At 43.8% G+C, this 25,538-nt stretch overlaps 1 protein-coding gene across 1 annotated transcript in view; it reads right to left on the bottom strand.

Moving 5' to 3' along the window:
• The window catches only part of NWD2 (NACHT and WD repeat domain containing 2), a 215,179-nt gene extending 199,810 nt beyond the window's left edge, over positions 1 to 15,369 (bottom strand). The window contains exon 1 of the mRNA XM_020888269.2: positions 14,026 to 15,369. Coding sequence (XP_020743928.2) covers positions 14,026 to 14,176 — 151 coding nt within the window. The 5' untranslated portion in view covers positions 14,177 to 15,369. The remainder of the gene's footprint in view (positions 1 to 14,025) is intronic.
• Positions 15,370 to 25,538: the final 10,169 nt, after the last annotated feature.

Here is a 25,538-nt window from a genome sequence, read left to right on the forward strand (position 1 = left end):
TATTAACCTAATACCTCATAAACTGGACTGAATTCATATTTATGTGTTATATCAATATTTTAAAAATATACTGCTTTAATATAGTTCCCTATGGTTAAAGCATATATGATTATACAGGTGGCATAACTCGGGAATAAGGACCCATTTCATACCACAATTTACAAAGCAGCAGCTATTCAAGTAATTCTCATTTCCTTATAACCTAAAACAAGTTTTCTGTATTGCCTAGGACTTTTAGCAAATTCTGATTCAGGATGTTTAAGTCCTCGCTACCTTCCAGGCACTGTTTTAGACGCTTATGTATAGTATTTCATTTATTTCTCAAGCTCACCTTGGAAGGTGGTTATTATTATGCTCAACTCTCAGAGGCTTGAGGGGCAATGAAACGTGATGAAATTAGATGCTTTACCCAACATTTTAACAAATCTCTAGATACAAATCCAGATCTACCCCACAAACTCTCACCTTAGCTGGTCCACACTACAGTGGGTTTATTTTACCATTTTCACCTGTCGATTACTGTACAACAAATAAAAATCACTGGCTTAAAAGAATCATTTTTCTCTTGAATCTGCAGTTTGGGCAGGTTTTGGTCGGGAGACGGTCTCTGCTCCACACAGCATCCACTCGCTGGGCAGACTCTGTAGGTATGGGAGGGAGTGGGGGTGGAGGGGATGAAGACCTTCCAAGACAGCTCCTCCTCCTCGCCCACAAGATGGTGCTACCACTCACTTGCTTAAGGGATCTCTCCAAGGAAGTCTGTGAGAGCTGTTGCTCAGTCTTGTCCAACTTTTTGTGACCCTGTGGACTGCAGCCTGCCAGACTCTTCCATCTGTGGGATTTTCCAAGTAAGAATACTGGAGTGGGTTGCCGTTTCCTCCTCTAGGGGATCCTCCCAATCCAGGGATGGATCCAGGGATGGAACCTGTGTCTCCTGTATCTTCTGTATTGGCAGGCAGATTCTTTACTACTGAACAACTTGGGAAGCCTCCGAGGGTGACTGGGGTCTAAAGAACTGGTGCTTCCAAGAGACAGAAAATAAAGGGGCCAGTTTCTAAGAGCCTGGACTCAGAAATTGGCACAGTGCCATTTTCTTCTGTACCCTATTTGTCAAAAACAGCACCCAGATTCAAAGAGAGAAGTCCATTTTCCACCTGTGAAGGGGAGGTATGCCAAAAAACTGGGAGACCCATGTGCCAAGAATCTCACAGCCTCACACTTTATAAGATGCCTAGTTCAGAGTAATTTCATTAAATTATCAAATTCCTATCTTACAAAAGCTCTCATCCCCCTTGAGTTTGCAGATACATACTTACAGGTGGTAGCTTCTCAGAGGCAGGAGCCTCTGGATCTTTCTACATTTCTCCTACATGTTCCTTTTTATTGTTATCATAATTGATATTCTATATTCATTATTTGGGCTTCTGAACAGAGTGACCCTGGGCTTAAAAGGGAACTTTTAATTTTCATGTCTCTTCAGCGTTCTCATCACGTGCAACTGGACTAGTTTCCCCGCTGGCCCCTCCAATCCAGTTCAGAGGTCTCTTTCTTAGATTAGATACATCCTGGCTTTTCCCTTTTAACTAAATTTGACCAGCTCATGCTTGACCGGGATATCAGATATGACAGTTTGATTCCAATTATTCCAACTGACCTTTGCATGCAAACATCCCCCTCACAGTGCTCGTATTTCTGACAATTGTGTTGGTCCTGCCTTTTAGATGGATGAGTCTAAAGAATAAAGGGAGCAGCATGGACCTCTTACTTCCTTGGTAACTGCACACCAACCACTCAGGAGTCTGGTCTATGCAATGCCTAGCCAATGAATATTTCAGCTGATGCTCAGAATAAAATCTGAAGGAAATATACTCAATGACAAGAAACTCTCTGAATGCCACGATACATAATGGGTCAGGTTAAACATTATGAAGGACACCCTTTCAATTTTGTGATTTCATTTCAGAGTTAGACTCTGTAATCACTCTTGGAATAAGACACCTGACATCTGGGCTTTGCTCTCTGTTTCAAGTGTACCCATGTCAAAGACTTTAAAATACTCTGGAATGAAAATGAGATTTCAAGGAAGTATTTCCTTGGAAGTGGGTATTATTTCCTTTGAATTACATACACTGCTGCACTTTTTTTTTATTCTTTCATTAACTCAGTATTCAATTCAGTAGCTCAGTTGTGTCTGACTCTTTGCAACCCCATGGACTGCAGCACACCAGGCCTCCCTGTCCATCACCAACTCCCGGAGTTTACTCAAGTCCATTGAGTCAGTGATGCCAACCATCTCATCCTCTGTCGTCACCTTCAATCTTTCCTAGCATCAGGGTCTTTTCAAATGAGTCAGTTTTTCGCGTCAGGTGGCCAAACTATCGGAGTTTCAACTTCAACATCAGTCCTTCCATTTCCTTTAGGATGGACTGGTTGGATCTCCTTGCAGTCCAAGGGACTCTCAAGCGTCTTCTCCAACACCACAGTTCAAAAGCATCAATTCTTCAGTGCTCAGCTTTTTTTATAGTCCAACTCTCACCTCCATACATGACCACTGGACAAACCATAGCCTTGCCTAGACAGACCTTTGTTGGCAAAGTAATGTCTCTGCTTTTTAATATGCTATCTAGGTTGTTCATAACTTTCCTTCCAAGGAGTAAGCATCTTTTAATTTCATGGCTGCAATCACCATCTGCAGTGATTTTGGAGCTCAGAAAAATAAAGTCTGACACTGTTTCCACTGTTTCCCCATCTATTTGCCATGAAGTGAAGGGACCGGATGCCATGATCTTAGTTTTCTGAATGTTGAGCTTTAAGCCAACTTTTTCCCTCTCCTCTTTCACTTTCATCAAGAGGCTCTTTAGTTCTTCAGTTTCTGCCGTAAGGGTGGTGTCATCTGCGTATCTGAGGTTATTGATATTTCTCCCAGCAATCTTGATTCCAGTATTATACAAATCCTTTTCCTAATTATATAATAGCCAACATACTTTAATTTGTAGAATGAATTCTGTTTAATCACAGCAAAATTATGAATATAAGCTAAATCTCTGAAGTGATAGCTATCTTTAAATTAATATAACCACACTTTTAGATTGTATGTAACTCAACACCTAGGATCTTTGTGAGCCATCTACTACAAGATTTACTTTTATTTAAACCATATGACCATTAACAAAAAGACTTAAAAGAATTTGAGTTGAAAAGACCTGTTAGCGTACTTTGTCAAACCCAATTACTTTGTAGCTGAATTCCTGTTACCCTGCAGGAATTTCATCGTTAGCCATTTTCAAAGGTGTTTGCGAGTTTGTACTTTTTCTTTTGTCTATTGTGGCATATCAGTGTACCCCAAAACTTAGTGATTTAAAACAAATTATTTCTAGACAGATAAAGTGACTTCTTCCAAAGCCTTGCTAAACACTTACCCTATGAAAGTATTCTGATATGCATATTTGCATGTAATTGCTGCTTTTACATTTAAGATGTATAACACCCTATGGCTGTCTTCTCTTCTATTAAGATAGTTCACAGTGATATAATTTGGGCTACGCCAAACTAGATATCTAATTTAAATGATCTGGTAACTGAAGGCTTACACCATGTACGAATGTTAAAGTGGAAATAAGTGAATATCTGTGTTAGGCAAGAAGCCCTTCTTGCCCTAACTGCAAGTTTCTTATGGAGTGGAAGGCCCCTGGCCTCTCTTTTCTGTCTCACTTACCCTCCCCAGAGCTCAGGTGGGAAGTTAAAAGGTGACTTATTTGACTGGAAAATGCAGGAAGAATAAAGCAGGCAAGCTTAACCCACCTGCTCACCCCTCTCCTTGGGGAATGGACCTGTTTGTCCTCAGAGTGGGGGTATGCTCCAGGCTCCGGGTTCTATGAAGCAGACCCTCCCCCTCTATTTCCCCCCACACCAGTGTTGGGATAGAAGACTGTCTAATTCTGGTATTTAGTGTTAAGAAGTACAAAGATGCTCTGCGTTATCTTTATCACCAGCAGTGGTGATAATTTATCTCCTCTCTGCATAGCCTCTGGTCTTTTTTTTCCCTCATTTCAGAATCTGCAAGGTTTTAGAAAGGTGGAATTTACAGACTCACTGTCAAGCCTCAACAAATCATCATCGTCACAACAACTATTATTATTAGCAATGCTTGTTGAGCATTTGCTGTGTGTCAGGTTATGAATTCACTACATTTTCATGTATTATGTCATTTAACACAGTTATATCAAAGATATAACCTGGGGTTTCAGCAACTTTTATAGTTGGCCATCATGAAAACCTCTCCTGCCTGCGTGCACACGTTTCTCCCGACATGGTGAGATAGAATCTACTTCCTAAGAATTTTTTTAAGATTCCTTTGACTCTGGTCTTACCTTAGTGACTCACAGAGACGGGATGCAGGAAAAGAGACGTTCTGGGACTTCCGAGCCCAGGCCTGAAGAGGCCTGGCAGCTTCCACTTCCTTTCTCTGGGAAAGCAATCCCTACAATGAATCCAAATCTTGAGAAAAAGCTGGAGTGAGCAAGTCCTCATGGAGGAGCACAGAGGAGCCAGATGCAGGAGTGAGAAATGGTAAATCGCTGGTTTAAGTCGCTGAGTGCTGGGGCAAGTTGACACATAGGCGTGCATGCTAAAGTCACTTCAGTCGTGTCCGACTGTGTGATCCTATGGACCGTAACCTGTCAGGCTCCTCTGTCCATGGGATTCTCCAAGCAAGAATACTGGAGCGGGCTGCTGTGCCATCCTCCAGGGGATCTTCTGGACCCAGGGCTCGAACCCACGTCTCTTATGTCTTCTGCACTGGTAGGCAGGTTCTTTACCCCTAGTGCCGCCTGGGAAGCCCCCAGCTGATACACAGCAATAGACAACTGAAACAAAATATGAACTTGCAGACAATCTTGAAAATGGCAATTAACATCATTGCTATGGTGTTCCAAGAGTTTTAAAAAGTCAGTAGATGATTTATTGAGCTTCACAGGTGGCTCAGGGGTAAAGAATCCACCTGCAATGCAGGAGACTCTGGTTTGGTCCCTGATTTGGGAAGATCTCCTGGAGGAGGGCATGGCAACCCACTCCAGAATTCTTACCTGGATAATCCCACAGACAGAGGAGCCTGGCAGGCTACAGTCCACAGGGTCGCAAAAAGTCAGGTAAGACTGAAGTGGCTGAACATGCACGGAGTATGCACAGATGATGTGTTAAACCATAAAGTCATAATCTATTTGTATACAAAGAACCTATATGGCCCAATATTGGAGTGGATTGCCATTCCCTTCTACAGAGAATCTTCCCGACCCAGGGATGGAACCTGGATCTCCTGCATTGCAGGCGGATTCTTCACTGTCTTGAGCCATCAAGGAGGTCCTATTAAATCATAAAGTCAGGATCTATTTGTATACAGGGTACCTATATGGCCCAAGTCACACTTTCCATTAAATGTCATTCTAAACGAGCCAGTTTCAAAGGACAAACAATACCATCACCTCCATACATCAGTTCTACTCTTATTCAAAAGGAGAAAAGCTCTTTGTGGAATAATCAAGATTATCCCTCTTTATTCCCTGTAGAGATCTCACCACCTCTTTGCCCCAGGTTCAGTTATCCTGTAGAAGTCTCTACATCCCGGCTCTACTCCTTCCTCTGGGGAGCCCCCCCAAACCCTCACTCCGGAGCCCCAAGCTGGCTTACTCCTCACTGTCTTTTCACTGCTCTGCTCGTCTTTCAGCTCCGTGCTCATCACATATATTTTTATCATTCACGTAAATTCTGTGAGAGCAGAGACCTGGCCTGTTTTGTTCCTGCTGTATTCTTAGCACCAGAACAGCACCCATAGGGAGTGGGTGCTCTGTGAACACCTCCTGGCTGTGGAAGCAAACGAGTGCATGTGCCTGCCTCCTGCCAGACACTGTTCCTTGGGGTTGAGGATCCATTACCACGCCTTTCGCCCTCTCCCTTGGGGCACAGCGGCTGGAGGCCTAGAGGTTCCTGGTCACAGCTGTTGCCAGGGTCCACACGTAATCCCGCTCGGCCAGGGGGACACACGTGTGCGACATCTGGAGAGCTGGGGCAGCCGAGAGGTTCTTCGGTCACCAGCGGTGGTGGCAGACACGCAGGTTCAGCAGATAAGGGTACTCATGGAAACCAGTCAGCTACCCAGTCCCCAGCGGTGCAGACTGGCAGTGGCTTCCACATTCTCCTGTCCCCTGGGCGGCAGCTTTGGCCATGTGACCTAAATGCCCAGTAGTGGCCCTGACTGTCACTTCTCTGACCCTTACAATGTTTGGGGGGAGACCTCTAGCTCCTGAACATATCTGGAATGGCCTTCATTTTTACCGCTGAGTTCTGACTGATGCCCTGGCAGATGGCATTCCTTAAGGGCAGGAGATATCTTGCTCCTCTCGGCACCTCCAGATCCGCACGGCATCTGGATCGCAGTGGAAGCTCAAAGAGAGTAATAGCAAATAATGCTTAACAAGTGTCCAGCACTGTTCTAAGTGCTTTACATCTATTAGCTTACTTCATCTACTCAGTAAGCCTCTTAGGCAGTGTTCTCTTTCAGAGATGATGAAGCTGAGGACAAAGAAGTTAAACAACTTGCTTAAGAAATCACTTCATTAAATGGTGGATTGAGGAAGAGTAAATCCCAGGTAGTCTGGCTCTCAAGTCTGTTATTGTTGTTTAGTCCTAAGTCATGTCCAACTTTTGTGACCCCATGGACTATAGCCCTCCAGGCTCCTCTGTCCATGGGAATTCCGAAGCAATGATACTGGAGTGGGTTGCCATTTCCACCTCCAAAGGATCTTCCCAGCCCAGGGATTAAACCCCCATCTCCTACTTGGCAGGTGGATTCTTTACCACTCAGCCACCTGTATTCTCTCCTGCCTGAAAAATGTTTACTGAAGGACTGGAAGATTCAACTATTAAAAATTTAGAACTCATTTATTATAAACATCCTGTGTGCATTTACTGTAAAATAGCAGTTTGCAATATTCTCGTTTAAGACTTATTTTTGAAAGATGTTTCAGGCTATCAAAAGCGTGTATGTGTGTGTATATATATATATATATATATATACACACACACACTTCTTGTTGTGCCTAGCTGTATTTTTTCCAATAACTCATAAAACAATGAAAAAAAATTAGGGAGCTTGGAAATTAGCATTGTGGGAAAGGAGAGAAGAACAGTGGTAAATAATATTCATAAGTTTCTTGGGGTTTTCTTGATGTGTATCGTTCTGCGTCTTGTCTGAGAGCACAAGTTAAGGCCAATGGCCACTGGCTGCAGCAACTGTAGGGAGTACATCTCTTCCTATTGTGGCTTCTGCCAACCGGAGAATAAGGTTTCCTACACAAGATTCCAAAGGAATGGGGAAGAGGGCTCTACAGTGAAGAATCCACCTGCCAATGCAGAAACGTGGGTTTGATCCCTGGTCCTGGAAGATGCCATGTGCCCTGGAGCAACTAAGCCCATGCACCAAAACTACTGAAACACACAATTAATGAGCCCAGGTGTTGCAGGTGCTGAAGCCCGAACACCCTAGAGCCCATGCTCTGCAACGAGACGCCACCGCCATGAGAGGCCCGCACATCACAACTAGAGAGGAGTCCCTAGTCACCCCAGCGAGAGAAAAGCCCGTGCAGCAATGAAGACCCAGCAGAGCCAAAAATAAATAAATAAATTTATTTTTCAAAAAGAATTGGAGAAGAGAGTCAAAGATGCAAAGACAAGTCAAGTAAAAAAACCTAAGTGGGAATGGGCTCAGGATCTGATCATTAACACTGTGCACAACCTTCAAAGATGACCGGTGCACATATCCGTGGTGGGGGGCAGGGGGGTGAACAAAAAAAAGGCATTAGAGATAGCTTTGTCTCCACTCCAGATGTCTCTTAACATATATAGGGATCCACTAGTAGCCCTGAATAGGGCTGGCATTTATCCCTCAGGGAGAAGTGTCTTTATCTGATGGCTGCATTTGGAAGGAAAATTTGGGCACAAATAACCCAGCCCCTTCTTTCTCTCTTGTAAGTAAAACTGTCATTCTCAGCTCCTTCATGTCAGACATTTTAGGGGGTCAGCTCCGTCCACGGTGGGAGGGGAGATTCTGGTCTTTGTCCATTACTGTAGTGACTTAGTCTGTACAGTTCTGAGGCTCAGTACTGGGAAACCCACTTGCCTGAAGTTAAAAGCTATGTTTCCCAATAAAGATCCATAGCCCTTATTTGAAATGAGAAAATCCAAGAATCGAAACCATATTTTTCCTTAATTCATTTGGCAGCGAAACCTGAAGTGACCTGACTCCTGGTGGCAAAACCCAACCTTACCGAATATGAAGCCACTTATAGTCCTTATTACCCCACTTAGAGCTTTGTGTCCAATATAGTGGCCAATAGTCACACGAGTCTATTCAAATTTAAGTCAGTTACTATGAAATGACATGAAAAATTCAGATTCTTACTCATACTAGCCAAGTTTCAAAAGCTCAATAGCCATGTAACTAATGCTCTCATATAGGATAATACAGATAAAGATCCTCAGCAATGCAGAAAGTTCTACTGTACAGCACTTAGTCATGTTCTCTTATAAACACATTCATATCTGGTTATAGGATATTAGTAACAAACAACATACGTACCATTTCTGCCCTAAATCTAAAAAACGTGGAACTGCAAAATCACATCTGGCCCAAAGGATCACAAATAAGGAGTACTGGCCTGCTTCAGCTTTTATTAGTAACAAAGGCAGTATTTTGGTTTTTCTTCAGCTTTACATTTTACCTATTACTGACTGAAGGGCTGTGTCCCCCAAAGTTCACATGTTCAAGTCCTAACCCCCAATGTGATGATATTTTGGGGTGAAGCCTTTGGGAGATAATTAGATGAAGTAATAAGATGGGATTCTTAGCCTTAGAAGAGACACAAGAGCTCGCTCTTTCTACCACATGAGGACGAGGCAGACGCTGGAGAGAGGAAGCCGCAAGCCAAGGGGCATCAAGGATCGGCAGGAAAGTAGAAAGAGGCAGAGAAAGGTTCTTCCCCAGAGCCTTCCGTGGGAGCACAGCCCTGCTAGCAGCTTGATTTCAGGCTCCAGACTTCAGAACCACAAGGCTAGAGATCTGTGTTACTTAAAGCCCATTCTGTGGTAATTTGTTCTGGCAACCCTAGGAAATTGAGAGCATTGGTACCAGCAAGTGATGTGCTGCTGTAACAAATACCTGAGGCTGGAGACGCAACGCTGGGACAAGGTAGAGGCTGGAAGACTTCTGAGGTGGCCCTAGACAAAGACTTCTGAGGTGGCCCTAGACAAAGACTTCTGAGGTGGCCCTAGACAAAGACTTCTGAGGTGGCCCTAGACAAAGACTTCTGAGGTGGCCCTAGACAAAGACTTCTGAGGTGGCCCTAGACAAAGACTTCTGAGATGGCCCTAGACAAAGACTTCTGAGATGGTCCTAGACAAAGACTTCTGAGATGGCCCTAGACAAAGCCACGAATGTGTGAGGGACTGATAAAGGGGACGCTGGTAAGAGTTCAGAAGATGGAGAGTTGGAGTGACAGCTATTCAGAGAACACATAAATAGTCATCAGCAGACTATGGATGACAAAGGCCTTCTGCTGACTCCAGGCAAGAAATGAGGAACATGTTTTGGACAATGGAGGAAAAGTGATTGTTACAAAGTAGCAAAGAACTTGGCCAAATAGTAGTCTAGTGTTTTGTGGAAGACAGAAAGAACCAATGAAAGGGATAGTTAGCTAAAGAGATTTTTAAGAAAGTTTTGCAGGAGTACCTTGGTTTGTTTACAGTAAAATGAGAAAGAAAGATGAACGGAGGAAGTAATTTTGTTAAGTAAAAGGGAATCATAACTTGATGATCTTGAAAGCTCTCAGCCTATCCATATTGCAAAAATATGTGGAGGTATGCTCTGAAAAGAACAATAAGCATTGTTTACAACCATTTGGTAAAGAAGTAAGGATAGGTGTGAACCCTGGACCCCTCCCCCAGCAGAAGCACGGCCAGTGTGAACTGGTGAGACAGGATGACAGAAAGGAAGGCTGTCAGACCTACAGGACTGGATCACAGGGCTACCGCCTGTGAACATGCGTTATTCTTCAAGACAGAAGAATGACCCCAAAGATTCAGAGAGCATCAGGGCTGCTTCCCTGGTTTCAAAGCTGAGGGATGGCATCGCCTGGAGTTCAGTAGGAGAGGTGGCCTCTGCCTAAAGCCTTGGGGGCAGGGCCTCCTGGGCCTTTGGTGGGTGACTCCTTCCCTGCAAAGACATAAGAGGCGAGACAAACACTCCAGCGGGTCCAGAAGGCAAAGCATCAGTCCAAAAAGGATTATTCTAGAGCCGCAAGACCTAATGGTATTTGCCTTGCTGGGTTTGGGACTTGCATGGAACCCTTCATCCCTTCTTTCCTACTGCTCTAGTTTCTCCCTTCTGGAATGAGAAACTATATCCTACACCTGGTGCCTCATCGTATATTTGGAAGCACATAACTCATCTAACAGCCTCACAGCTGGAGGGGAATTTTGTTTCAGGATGAATCCTATCTAGAGTCTCAGCCACGAAACATTTAGATGACACTTTGGGCTTTAGAGTTAAAGCTATCGTTTGTAGCTTTGGGATGGATTAATGTACTTGGTGTGCAAAGAGGACATGAATTTGAGGGATCGGGGCAAAGTGGTGTGACTTGAATGAATGTCTGTCCCTGCCCCTTCCCCTAGTTCATATGGTGAAGCCCTGACCCCCAATTTGATATCTGGAAGTGAGGCCTTTGGGAGGTAATCAGGTTTAGCTGAGATCATGAAAGTGGGGTCCCCAATATGAGATTACTGTCCTTGTATGAAAAGGAGCCTTGGGTAAAACTTGAAGCAGAGAAGAGGAGTATTACTTAACAGGCCTCTCAAATTTCAATCACAGGGAGAGAACTGAAGGCTCCTCTCCTCCACATATTCGTGGACAATTCAATCCAGAACAATCACACTGGAGAATTTTTATGTGTTTTAGAACCACTGTTCCAAGGAGGTATAAGTGCCATTCTGGCAGAGAGACAGTGACTAAACGACTAGAAAAATTCCAAGGATTAATAAAGATGCCACAGATGGGACAGCTACATTGGTGGGAGGTGGGAGCAGATGAGATCCAAAATCCATCCACGTGGGAGAACTGGGGACAGTTACAGCCTCCCTCATGCTGGTTCTTATCCAGTGTCTATCACACGGTGAGGACAAGTCAGATGTAGATATACTTCTGAACAGGAATATGTCCATTAGAGTTCAAAAAATCTTGAAATTTCCTTGAATGCTTGTAAAGCTACCTTTTCATGGGGGTACAGTGGGTCAGGACAACCACGGTCCCTTCCTGCTACTCAGCTTCTTGTAAGAGGCCGTCAGGCTTCAGGAGGAAGACCAAAATTATTGACTACAGCCAGCTGATTTTCTTGTCCATGTGGGTGTAGATATTTATAGAAATTGGACACGAATCTAGGCTGGGCGAAAGAGTACCCTGCAGGCTCTGGCTTATTTCATTCTGCTACGTGAATTCAGGCAACTAGTTTAACCCGGTGCCTCTGTTTTCTCATCTGTAAAATAGGAAGAACACCCTCTGGTCCACCATCCTTTGATGTATTTGGCAGCAAAAACTGAATGAGCCAATCTGTGTTCTAAAGACATGTATTATTTTAAGTACTGATAGGGAAATTCCATACAAGCCTTGTAAAGCAATCAAAGGGAGACCCTTGCTGGATTCTTAAAAGTACTGCTATGAGCTCACAGAGACGCCTTTATTTAGAGCATAAATTGGATTTCTGCTGGTAAAGGAAAGCATGAGATAATATTCTCTGTCTTAATTTGACAGTGGAGAGGCTCTTGAGTATTGGCCAGCAATCTAATATTGGATCACACCAAAACACAACCATTTGCTTCCTGAGTCATATCCATAAAGATCTTGCAGTAAAGTGCTGTCTTGGACAGAGCATTTATGGAGATTGCAAAGCCTCATGTTCAGGCTCTAAAAAAAAAATACCCATCTCCATCTTTTCTATTTAATATACCCTGGGCTCTCCTTTTGGGATAAAACTTGAAGTCCTAACCCCTATTGCAATTTCTCAGGGTAAGATTCACATTTCTGGTCTTTTAAGATAAATCTGCAAGTTGCCAGCTCAGTGACCAGAAGGCAAGATCCACCCCTCCCTCTTGTTTGCTGTCCTAAGATTAATATACACTAAAACTTCTATTGCGAGAAACTGTGGAATTAACAGAATTATGTGTACAGGCTTAAGAAAAATAGCATTAATCCTGAATATTAATTTGGTATTAATCTTGATAAAAATTCACTATCATTGGTGTTTATTCTAGATTTTTTTTTTTTACAAATTTAAAGAAAGGTAAACTACTGATGACATTAACAGAGTTTCATTGTACTTTAAAAACAACTTGTTTAAAGAAAAATGTTACTTAACTGGTTTTACATCAGCACATTTGAACTTGTCTCATGAGTGGTTTTTTTTTTTTAGCTCAGTAAAACGAAATTTTCTCAAAAACTTTAAAACGGTTTTAGCCATATTTTTAAAAACAACACCGAAACACTTAAGTTGCAGATTTTCTTAGGTCCTTCAACAGGTTGCACTGCTCCACAGTTTTCTTTTTCCAGATTTAAGTAAAAAATCCTTTCAGACATATTTCAAATGACAGGAATTTTAAACAATGTACTGCAGCTTCCCTGAAGCCTCCTTAGTTATTGAGTTCTGTGAAACTCAGTTGTAAGCTGATAAACGACCATTCACGCCCTCTCTGAAAAGGGCACAGCCTTTCTAATCCTCATCACTGTGGGTTATCTACATGATTCTTTTCCCAATCCTCTTGTAATTCGGACTTCACCCGAAATTGCTGCTAGTGTTTTTTGAAACAACTTTTTTGAAAGCTATTTTTTATTGGTCTTCTGAATGCTTTTCACAAGCAACCAGAGCCTTGGGCTTTCACAAATGATGATTCTATATAATGACTGAATAACTTTTTTTTTTTCCTTTTTACTTCCTTGTCAGACCCAAGGCTTGAAAGAGTGCAGCAAAAGTAAGTTTCCGATATCAGACGTCTATTTAAGTCTTCTATAATCTCACCTTAGGGTCAAACATTTATTTTTCTAGAAAAGAGCAAGTTACAGTTTTATCCGGCCCAAGTCAAATGCATCCTACTTTTTCTTCACTTACTGAGATTAAAAGTTAACATTTAGGACTGAGACCAGAAAGGCAGAGATGAGCATGAGCGAGAAGCTACGCAGGGCTCAGTCGCTGTGATTCGTGAATGCAATAAATCAACAAGTTTTCATTTAATAGCCACCAGGTGCCCAGCTCTTAGCAGGAACACGACTGAGAAGGCCAAGTTCTAGACCGGGACGATGCAGCCCAAGACCCAACCGTAGAGATGAGCTCATCCCGAACGCTCCACCTCGACACCAGCGCCGGGCTGAGCGCCAGCCTGTTTCGGGACCGCACAGCGCATTTCCCCAAGATCTCCGCAGATCTTGGGTTCTCAAGGGTCTCCTCCGACCCTCAAGACCAAAGGCGGGAGGCGAGGCTCAGAGAACCCACGCTCCCACTTCGCCTCGGCCTGAACAAGTGGCTAAAGAGGAAGCCCCCCATTCAGGGATCTGCCGCGGGGCCGAGAAAAATCTACTATCTGCGTTTATAACCTCGGAGAAGAAACCGCTGAAGGCAAGAAAACCGAGGTGGGGGGTGGGGTGGCAGGATGAAGCTTCCAGAAGCGCCTGTTAATTTCTCCGATATTTCCTAGACCGACCGGCAGAAATAATGCAGGGGGCGAGAAATGGACGTCCTAGGCAAAGTCAGCAGGCAGAAGAAATGAGCGAGGGAAGGAGAAAAGTGATTCAAACGAAATTCCCACGCGCTCAGGGCAGCCTCGGCACGGTCGAGAGAAAGGGAGCGCCGGGACACCCGGGGCAGCCGCCTGTGCCCTGGCACTCTCTCGGCTCCCGCCGCGCAGACGGACAAGAGCAAGCGAGGCACTTACCTTCGGGGTTGGCGCTGATGAAGACCCGGACGCTACGGCCGGCTGGCACGAGGTGAGAAGGCAGGGCGGTGAGGTTCCCGGAGAAAGCCGCCCGCCGGAGCGCGGAGTCCCGGGGACAGGGCAGCTTGGTGCCCGCGCCGGCCGGCCACATCGCCCTTAGCGAGGAACAGATGCCGACTCCTGCTCTCGGGTTACTGCCCGCGGCTCCGCGGAAGGGCTGGGTCGATTCCCGCAGGCGGCGCCGCTCAGAGCCGCTCCGAACCCGAGGGGCCGCGGGAGAGCTCCGTGGCGCACACCACCGGCCGGCGGAGAGAGGCCATATGGACCCGCCGGCTCCTACCGCCGCCGCCTACGGCCCCTCTGGGCGTTCGCCTTCGCTCGCGGCCCCGGCTTAGCGCAGTAGCAGGCGGCAGCTGGAGGTCAGCGTGGCGGCGGCTACGCGCGCGGCGCCCCTTTGCGCCGGGAAGCGCCCGCGCCGGTCGCCGAGCCCGCGGCCATCACCCCGCCCGCGCCCGTTGCGGGAGGAGGGGGCGGGCAGCGCGGCCGGGATGGAGCAGGCGAGTAGAGCGGACCAAACTTTATCTACAAAAGGCGTCTGGAGTTTACTGCCAGCTGCCTCCAGCGGGGCGCAGGAACACCCCGCGACTTAATTAAAGGGCGGCTGGGGCGCCGGGGTCTCGGGCCGCTAGGGATCTCCCGGGCTTCTCTGAAGGCGAGCCCGCGCGCTCCTAGCTGCCTGCTCAGTGGAGGACTAGAAATTAGCTCGGGGTTTCTGCGACTCCTCCTGTAACTCTACTAAAGGTCAAACAGGCTCTGAGCATCTTCAAAAACGCACGCGTGTTGGCGTCTGCGCGTTTTTGCTTAAGTGCTGGGAATTCCGCCTCAAAGTTAGACGCACCGCGGAGCCCGGACCCCCAGGGTCCTAAGCACCAAAACTCGGGACCGTCTGGGGCGTCCTGGAGGGAGTATCGCCGTCGCCCTCTTCCTTGGCGCAGGCGGCCGCGTCCTGCCGCTCCGCTCGCTCCCCTCGCGCAGCAGAGCGGGGCTTCTTATAGCGAAGCAGCGCTGCTCACGTGCTCCTCGCAGCGTGGTCACGGAACCCTTCCTCTAGCTGATCTCCGCGGGGAGTGCTCCCGAGGTCTCTAAGGCTCCGGGGGGGTCCTTCCTGCCCCCGCCCCGGCGCATTCCCGGGCCATTCCGCCAGCGCGGAGGCTCCGGGGACCCGCCGGAAAGGAGGCTGGATGCCGGGAGTCCCGCGCGGCCTGGCGCGCGCCTGGGCACCGCAGGCTAGTGCGGCCTCCGGGGAGCGCCTCCCAGCGCAACGTCCCGCAGAGTGCAGGTGGCCACAGACTGGCGCCAGGTGCGAGAGCTCAGTTGGCGTAGGGCACCTTTTCCAAGTCCGTGAAGAGCGTGAGTTGGCTTTACCCGAAGCGGATCTAACACGGCCAGGGCGGTTGCGGGACTGTAAACCAGGGGTCGGGGCGTGAGGTGGACGGTGCACGGTTCCTGATCCACGTCCGGGGTGACATGGGATGCAACGGGACTGAACCTAAAATTGCCATCTTTGGGCCACACTCCACTGCACCTTCAAAATACTGCAAATCCCAGGGCACGCAGGAAGTGGGATTGTGAGGTGGGGTAAGGGAGGAGGGTGTTTTGGAGACTTAACTGGAGTTTGGCCTCCAAATCCCTGATGTTGAGCTTTAAGGCAGAAACAACTGTGTTTTAGAGAGAAGAACAGCTTTTCCAAATCTTTGAGATTGTGGAGGGGGCGGGTGGGCACGGGGTGAAGACAGCCTCAGCTGCCAGCTTTAGCCTCTGGCCTGGGGCTTCTGCTGCAGGCAGCTCCGCGTGCACTTCTTCTGGCCCCTGCTGGTGGCAGTGAAGTCCTACGCACCGCTGCCTTTTTTGTTCCCCTCCACCGCAGCACCAACACACACTTTCCCGGGTAACCATTTTGAAGAACTGGGTCTCTAGGTTTTTAAGGCTGCCTTTTCACTACTGAGAACCGGAGGGCAGACAGCAGTTCTTACTTTGTAATAATTTGATGAAACCAATAAAGAGACCTTGAACATACCCACGTATTCATTCAACTGATTTCCATTTAGCAATTTATTTCCTTCCTCTCTCCAGCCTCATTACTCCCAGGTGGGGACATTCTCCAGCAGGAAGGGGAACTGTCTGAAAGCTCTCCTGATGTCCCAGGAGGTTTGGACTGGGCTCTCCGGAAGAGGTTATGAATATACAGTGTCTATGACAGTATAATTCTTTATGAATATATAGTATTTGTTGCTGGAGAAAGGAGCCAGTACCACTTTATGCCACATCTCAATGTTGTTTTATGGTGCAGAGTTGCCAGATTGTCAAGGACCTGCCTGCCTCCCTTTCTTTCTCCCCCCCCCCCCCCATTTTGTGGTTTCTCTCTTAAAAATCAAATTAGTGTTTGTGTCTTCTGACCTTTGTTTCAGATCTGAGTATTTCATTTTCATAGGATGACTTTGAGATTTTTGGCAGCCTCTGTAACCTAATTAACTGTTCTAGACAGGCCGAAGTTTAGCATCTGCCAGTGTCACTGCAGACCAAGGATGCAGAGGAGAGAGAATTTAACAGTATTTGTGGGGCCAAGCTTCAGAAAGCTCCCAGCACAGCCAGCTTTGCATTAAGTAGAGCAGGCTGCTGTCTTGGGTTATCTGGGAGGTTTCTACATGAGGATACATGACCTCTCTGCCACATACACACAGACAGGCACACCCATTTACTTCTTCCATCCTGTCTCTTGCTAACATCGGGTAGCCTAAAATGAGAGATTCATTCATTAGCATGCAGATGGCATAAGGGAAGAGTCACTCGTGGTGCTAACACTTTGTTATGAATTACTAGATGTGTTTCCCACCCTGTGAAACTAACTGTAGGCTGTGGAAGTGGACAGTGGGGAAGGAGAGAAACTGGAAAGGGAAGGGAATGAGTGGAAAGCAGATCCTGACTTAGTGTCGAGATTGCTTTGTTTTTATATGTTTAAAGCACTTTACAAACATTTTATTATTACTCCCATTTTACATACACAAAAGAAACCTGAGTCTCAAAAAGGGGAAATGACTTGTCCAAGGTCATATAACTAGTTAATGCTCGAGCTGGAGTCCAGGCTTTGGGGCCCTGTCTCAGTAATCTTTGCAGTATACCACCTCTGTTTTCTAATTTTGCGCAGGTCTGGTCCTGGCTGACATCTTTAGTAACCTGAACAATAGGTGATCAGGTCTGTCTTCACAGGTGTGGAAGACTGGTTATTATAGACCAAAATAGGAAAGAATGTCTGCCACAGATCACACAAGACTAGACTCTTCCAGCTTTTATCTGTTGATCTCTTGTTGATCTTCCAGCTGTTGATCTGATGACAAAGACTTCCAGATTCCTTGTTGTCTTTAGGTCCTGTTTTTTCCTCATAAGACCACAGGTTAACTCACATCATACCTGAAGCTGGCTGGAGCATGTAGAAGAGCACCTGGAAATAGAAATAGGAAATTAAAAGTACACGAAAAATGGACTCGGGGCCAAACTTGTGATCAGGAAGAGGCATTCCCTTATCTATCCTCTCACTCACCCCAGTTAGCAGATCAGAGGACCACAAAGAGTTTCCTATCTTTATAAAATAGTGATGCCAGCCTTTGATAAAACAGGGCTGCTCAAAGGTAAAATTACTGCTAGGTTTATTCTACTCATAAAGCTAGAAGGATTCCTTGTGGTCAAAGAATTCAACTCCTGTCAGTATATAGATAATGCCCCCCCCCCCAAAGTAATTTTATAGAACAGGAGGAAAAACTATAATAATATTGAAATGCTAAACATCTGTACGCTAGACACTAAGACTCTATATAAAGCTTTTAATAGGCATCTCTTTAATCCCACTGGATCTGAGGTCTGGGCCAAATACTCTCTTATCTCTCCCCTTGGTATCCCTTGTATCCCTCTTGTGACGTATGGGCAGGTTGCTTGTTCCAAAGTCAATGGTGCCAAAGTAGCTCATCTCTTTTCCTTCCCCGGGAAGCCTGGTGGCCTTTCACCCAGCTGTGTGGCTGTATCACCGGTTCAGTTCATCCTACTTAGATGCTGGGGGTGGTGATTGAAAGGACGTAACCAGAGTCCCTGTGACTGACTCTGACCCAGCAGAAGAAAGATCCAAGTATTTACCTGCCTGTACAACAAATATTCTGGCCTGGATGCTTCTGAGCCAGTGTTCAGCATCTATCCTCTTGTGAATAAAAGTGGAACTAGAACTCCTAGTATTATAAAGATGACCAATTAAACACATACTATTCTATTTCATAAAATCTAGCTGTTGAAGCTAACCATGTGTTTTTGTGTTTCTGAAACTTGTAGAAGTACATCAGACTTAATGTTACATTAATTGTTCACAGTGGCTCCCTGATAAGGGTGATATATATTTGAACCTCTTTGCTAAAGTGAGAAATGGATTACACAGGGTCATTAAAACAAGGAGTCCATTTTCCAAAGTTCCAGCTCAGGATCTCATCCAAACCATCAGGAACCCACATAGTTGTTTACAAAATGGAAATTTTCAGTTTATGTGAGAATTTGTCAGCATAATAATTTGCCAACAGAGATGGTTGATTCAGAGGTGTCTGCAGCATGATGGAATTCACAGCAGCTTGGTTTTAAATAAAGTTACACCTTTCTGAATTTGCTATCTGATGTTTTCATGACTCAGAAATTCTAACTTTATATCCACCCCCTTCCAAATCTGTTTAATGTATTTTTTAAGCCTTCTGCTTCTTGCAACCTTCTAAACAATTGCATTGTTATGACAGCACAATGCACAGCATACAAAGTAGAAGAAAGTAAGGTACGTTGCTTAATAAAAATTGGTAGATTAGTTTCTATTTCTAAATTAAATGTTTTATTTTTGTATTATGATCATCAAATATTTTTCCACCTCATGACATTAGTCACAGGTAATGTTCCGTTAGACACCTTCTTCTTTATTCTTCCATCATCTGATACTTACTTAGAGAATTACTTTTTACAAAGCACTTTCATATCTGTTAACTCATTTTGACTCTAACCCTGTGAGGTAGGTTATGGATAAACTATACTCCAGCCTCCTCCCTATTTTTCTAATATGAAAAAGCAGATCAAGCAATTTTAATGGCATGTCCCAGATCACTCAGTTGGTAGCTGGCAAAACCAGTGTCAAAACTAGATCTCTGGACACCAAACTATAGATTAATTATAATATCCCACATGGATATCAACACATAACCAGATACATCTAGCCAAATTGGTGAATATCATTTGCATTTTTAGTTGTTAGAAAAACCAAATAATATAGGGTATAAAACATTCTACTTTGATAGCAATGTTAGCTACATTGCTGATTTACATTGATTTTTATATTTTCACTGAGCCAAAGCTAAACTCCATATCCTTTAATTCTATGAACAGGTCAGTTTCAAAGATGAGTACAAGAGGCCCAGAGAATTTAAATGAATGTATTTGAATATACATCCAGGAGTGGAATTGCTGGATCATATGATAGTTCTATTTTTAATTTCTGAGGACCCTCCACACTGATTTCCATGAAAGCTGTCCCAATATACCTTCCTACTGGTAGTGCACAGGGACTGATTTTTCTCCTCATCCTGTCAACACGAGTCTTTCATATTTTAAATCAACCTCCCTCATAGGTGTGAGTTGATATCTTATTGTAGTTTTGATTCACATATCCTGGACAGTTAATGATCTTTTCATATATCCACTTGAATGTCTTCTTTGGAGAAATACTGATTCAGTTAGTTGCCTATGTTTTAATTGGGTTGTTATTATTATTATTTTGCTATTAAGTTTTTTGAGTTTCTTATATATTCGTTGCACTAATTCATTATAAGATATATGGCCTATAAATATTTTCTCCCATTCTGTTGGTTTGTTGATGATTTCCTTTGCTGTGCAAAAGCTTTTTAGTTTGATGTACTATCATATGTTTATTTTTGTTTTTGTTGCCTGCGATTTTGGTGTCATATCCAAAAATATCATTGCCAAGTTCAATAGATAAAACAATCCTAACATTCATATAGAAACACAAAATAGTCCTAAAAGCCAAAGCATTCTTGAGCAAGAAAACAAAGCCCATTTGTTTTTCATTTCATTTGTTTACCTGATTTCAAAGTATGTTACAAAGCAATAGTAATCAAAACAGTATATTACTGGCATCAAACAGATCCATCAACCAATGGAGCAAAATACACATAAATCCATGCATACACAGTCAACTAATCTTCTACAAGGATGCCAAATGAGGAAAGGATAATATCCTCAATAAGTGTCGTTAGGAAAATTAGATATCCATATGCAGAAGAATGAAAATGTCCCCTTACCTTACACCATGAAGAAAAATCAGCTCAAAATGGATTAAACTTAAGACTTGAAATTGTAAAAGTCCTAGCAGAAAACAGAGGGAAAAAGTGATTTTTAAAAATGATTTGAACACTATTTGCTAGGTTATGAGGTGCTCAGGGGAGTAAAATTAAAGAGGAAATTCATAAGTCAAAATAGAATTTTGCCACCTTTTCTGAAAAATTGTGTTAATAACATATGATGATAAAATGTACAGACCATAATTCAATATGTGGTCCAATTCAAATAATAAACTATCATTTGAAATCAAGTTTGGGCAGAAAATAATAAATAAGCCATCTGTCCAACACAGGTTTTGGTGGAAAACAGCAGAATAGGTGCTGATTGGCTTAAGCATATAAGCAGTTTTCTGGATAGTAGTAACATTGTTGGGAGGGATGGAGAACTAGGCTTGGAAAATGGGAAGCGGCCACAAGAGGTCAGCTCATTGGATCCGCAACCTAGAGCGTCATGAGCACAGACACCTTGGCCAGCTCGGGCGCTGCCGCCACAGCCTGAACACCTGTGCGCCCCTGCCAGCACGGGCACCGTTCTCTGGGTGCCACCCCCGGCGCCCTTGGCTGCGGACACGAAACACTGCCATCACTCTTGCCCTGTAATCTTCACTCTGGATTCTTAGGCCAGGAGGCCAGGGAGAGTGACCATCTGTCCTGCATCTCGACCCAGGAAGGATGGAGTTTTCTAAATACAAGAAGGAGGTTCAGAAGTCAGATAGTTAAAACTCTTACATGCCCCATCCCAGCAGTGTACAGTACACTTCCTCTGCTCTGAACATGGCCAGAGTGTCTGGAAGATGTAGATGAGGGATGAATTGAATGCTTTTTACATTCCTAGTAATAAAACTAGAATAATGATGCTCCACCTCTTTAAGACATAGATAACATGAAAAAGCTCACCTCTCCTGGACCACAACAGTGACTAAGAAAGTGAGCTAAGAAGATCCTCTAAGCAGCCAGACTAAATGTTAGAATGTTCATACATTGAGCACTTACTCATCCCCTTGACTCTCAGGAGATCCCCAGAGGCACTCTGTCAGAGTCCCTTCGCATTTACTATATTCACAATTCAAAGAAGCAAGGTTTTCCTAGTTGGCAGAACCACAACAGATTCGAGATGATGAAATGGAAGAGGAAGGGCTGCTATCTGGAAATGAGAAAAAAAACTGTTCATAGCAGAGAATCAGAAAACATATGACATCTGAGTTTATATATATTCACGCGCACAAACTCCACTCAGTGATCGAAGGCCCGTTTTATTTTGGAACATTTGAACTCTGTATGTCTCAAAATGTGACAGTGAATGAATAGATCCTGAAGTTGAGACAGACTAACTTATGGATATTGCAAGTACTTGGAGATGAGTTTCAGCAGCAAAAAAACTCAGAGAGTTTAGACAGAGGCATTTGGCACTTGTGATATCAAGTAGTAAGCATCAGTGTTTGGAGATCAATAGCAAATGAAGAAGCCAGAGATTCAGTCAGATTCTTACTTCCAAGAAGAACGCAGGACACTTTTACTTAAGTGTCTGAAGCAGTGGGGGTAGTAGTAATAATAATATCAATAACAATAATAGTAATAAAGTAAACACTTCAGTGCCTTTCACTGGGCTAGCTAGAGTCCTTTGAGTTTCATAGACATTAACTTATTTAACTCTAAGTTGTCATCCCTGGGAAGAAGGCACTATTATTCCCATTTTCCATATGAGGAAACTGAGGCATGGTAACATCAAGGTGCTTGTCTAGATCGCCAGGATGTGGTGGGGCATGAACTCTCATGCCGACAGTCTGGCTCCACAATATGAGTTTCAAACATCACGATATACTCACTCCATCTCTCAATGCCAGGTGGTATACCAATGCAATTACCCAAGCAAAGGAGAACTAGCTCAAGACAAGGAAAGTTGGATGAAAACTCAGGTTGCAAAACCAGTCTTAAAGGTAAAGGAGGGGAGGTATGGTCAGTGAATGTTTGCTGCATGTTGCATTTATTACCTTCACATTCTCATATGGTCTTCAATATACCATATGATGCCATTACTCATTTTACAAAGGAACCATCTAGGCTTAGGTTAAGCAATGGTTCATCCTCATAGAGCAATGAAGCTGAGATTCAATGTCCATGCTCTTTCTGCTACTGGGTGACACTGCCTTTAAACAGTGCAAACGCCAGTCATGAGAATGAGCTATTAAACTTTACCATTCATATATTCATCCCTTTAATTTATTTGTTCATTTATTCGCAAAAAACACTTGTTAAACACTTTGTTGCTCCACTTGTTAAACATTTTGTTGCTCCAAGGACAAACCTTATTCTCAGGAAGTCCAATTTAGTATGGAACACCGAAATGATGGTGTCTGTGCAGAGCAAGACTCTAAGGACATGAACACAAATCACTTTAGAGGTTTCTTAAACACAAGTAAACCCAATAAGACAAGTAACTACTTGAAAAGACATTAGTTGACACGCCAGATAAAAGGACTGCTGCTATTGCTGCTGCTAAGTCACTTCAGCCGTGTCCGACTTTGTATGATCCCACAGACAGCAGCCCACCAGGCTCCCCCGTCCCTGGGATTCTCCAGGCAAGAACACTGGAGTGGGTTGCCATTTCCTTCTCCAATGTGTGAAAGTGAAGTCGCTCAGTCGTGTCCAACTCTTAGCGACCCCATGGACCGCAGCCCACCAGGCTCCTCCATCCTTGGGATTTTCCAGGCAAGAGTACTGGAGTGGGTTGCCATTGCCTTCTCCGAGATAAAAGGACTACATGGAAGCAAAGAGTCGAATGACCAACGATATAAGAGCCAGAATCTAAAAGGTGTTTCATGAGCTCTACTCAAAAAAGTAGTTAGACTATAATAGCAGGAAGCAAGTTTTAGAGACAAATTGATAAATGTGGGTTCTAATACTGGCTCCAACATTTAAAAATTGTGGCTATGGCCTAATAAATTTTCCTCCCTAAGCCCCAGTGTCCATCGCTGTGAAATGAACATGAGTTGCCTACTTTGCTGTGAACAGTAGGCATGTTACAGAACCTAGTACAATGCCTGATACTCAGGGGTGGTAACAATTGTTAGAAGCCCAGCTAGTCATAGTTATTGATTCACAGTGGGGGCCATGACAATAAATGTCAGATTTTTAAAAATGTGTAGATTTAAAAATCCCTATAAATCTAGTAAAATCAAACCAGTCAATTACTACAACTCCACTGAGAAATTTTGGCTGTTTGCATCTTGTTTTGTGTGTTTGGGGACGAGGGTTGTCAGGATACCAGTAGGAATCAAGGACCTTGGATTTTACTGCACTGCAAGCCAGCTGAGATGAGGAAATCTAGCTAAGCCAAAAGCTAGAGTAACATGAAAAAGGAAGAGAAAGACATTGATTCCTGGCCCTATGGCAAAACAGAAAAGAAGATCACAGAATTTCAAAAGTAATCTAGCAATTTAAAAGTGGAAAAACCATACTGTTCCTGACATTGGGGTCCAAGATCAAAAGAGAGCCAGGAACAAAGTACCTAAAGATTCATGCTCAGTAGCTGGTAAATAGCCTTTAGCTTGGAGTTGGCGGGCTCTCGGAGTCTGGGTCGATGGAGTGAAGGTACTGCCGAAGCTCTATGTGTGAGCACGGGAGCTGTCTGGGAATGGGCAGCATTAATTATGCCTTAGTTCTGGCACTTGCTTTTTCTTTTCTAGGCTTCTGCAGTAGCCTCCGAATTGATCTTTCTACTTTCATTCTGAAGTCTCCAGTACACAAATATTCTGTTCTTAACTTTCATTTCCTGTCTTCTCTCTACTTTATATCTACCACTCAACTTTGAGCAAATCAAGGCATAGAACTCAATACTGTAGTTTCTGGGACTGAGTATCTCTACTTTCACCCTTCAAAGCTTATCCTTTCCAAATCATTCTTATAAAAGCCTTCCCTGATTTTGCCAGCTAAATGGAATCCATCTCTATTTTCTTCCTTCTAATGTTTGCATTATTGATATAAAGGCAAGGTTACATTGCAATAGCAACCAGCCTCAAAATCTCAGAGATCCTTTTCTTCAGCATCATACCAGAGGTTCTAGATAGGGCAATTAGGAAAATAAAATAAATAAAAGGTGGTAAATTAGAAAGAAAGAATAAAATGCTTATATTTGCAGACAACATGATCATGTATGTAGAAAATCCCAAGAAAGCTACTAAAAAATACTAGAACTAATAAATGAATCCATCAGGGTTACAAAAACCAGTTCCACTTCTAAACACTAGCAATGAATAATACAAACAAGAAATTAAGAAAATTTCAATCACAATAGCATCCAAAAGATTAAAATCTTATTAAAATAAACTTGGGACTGCCCTGGTGGTTCAGACAATAAAGAGTCTGTCTGCAATGTGGGAGACCGGGGTTCTATCCCTGGGTTGGGAAGATCCCCTGGAGAAGGAAATGGCAATCCACCCCAGTATTCTTGCCTGGAAAATCCCATGGATGGAAAAGCGTGAAGGGCTATAGTCCATGGGGTCGCAAATAGTTGGACACAGTTGAGTGACTAACACTTTCACTTCACTTTCACTTAGCAAAAGAAGTGCAAGACTAAAACCAAGACATTGTTGAAAAAAATTAAGGAAGATCTAAATAAACAAAGGTACTCTATATTCACAGATCAGAAGATTCAATATTACGATGGCAATATTCCCCAAATTTATCTACAGATTTAATGCTATCTCCTGAAATTCCAACTCATCTAATTCCTTTCCTAACCTCCCTCCCTCTTTCTTTATTTCTGCATAAATTGACAAGCTGAATTTAAAACTCATGGAACTGCAAAACCTACATGAGTTGAGTCAATCCTTAAAAAGGAACGGCAATGTTGAAGGACTTCTACTACAAGATTTTAAAACATGTTACAAAGCTACAGTAACTATGTGTGGTACTGGCAAAGAATAGACACATGTAGAACAGAATTAAAAAAACAGGATTAAGAGACCAGAAAGAATTCCTTATGTTTATGGTCAGTTGCTTTTGGACAAAGGTGCCAATAAGAATCTTTTCAATAAATGATTCTGGGGCAAGTGGATATCAACATGCAAAAGAATGAATTTAGGC

Source organism: Odocoileus virginianus, chromosome 21 (assembly GCF_023699985.2).
Source record: "Odocoileus virginianus isolate 20LAN1187 ecotype Illinois chromosome 21, Ovbor_1.2, whole genome shotgun sequence".
Taxonomy (NCBI): Eukaryota; Metazoa; Chordata; class Mammalia; order Artiodactyla; family Cervidae; genus Odocoileus; species Odocoileus virginianus.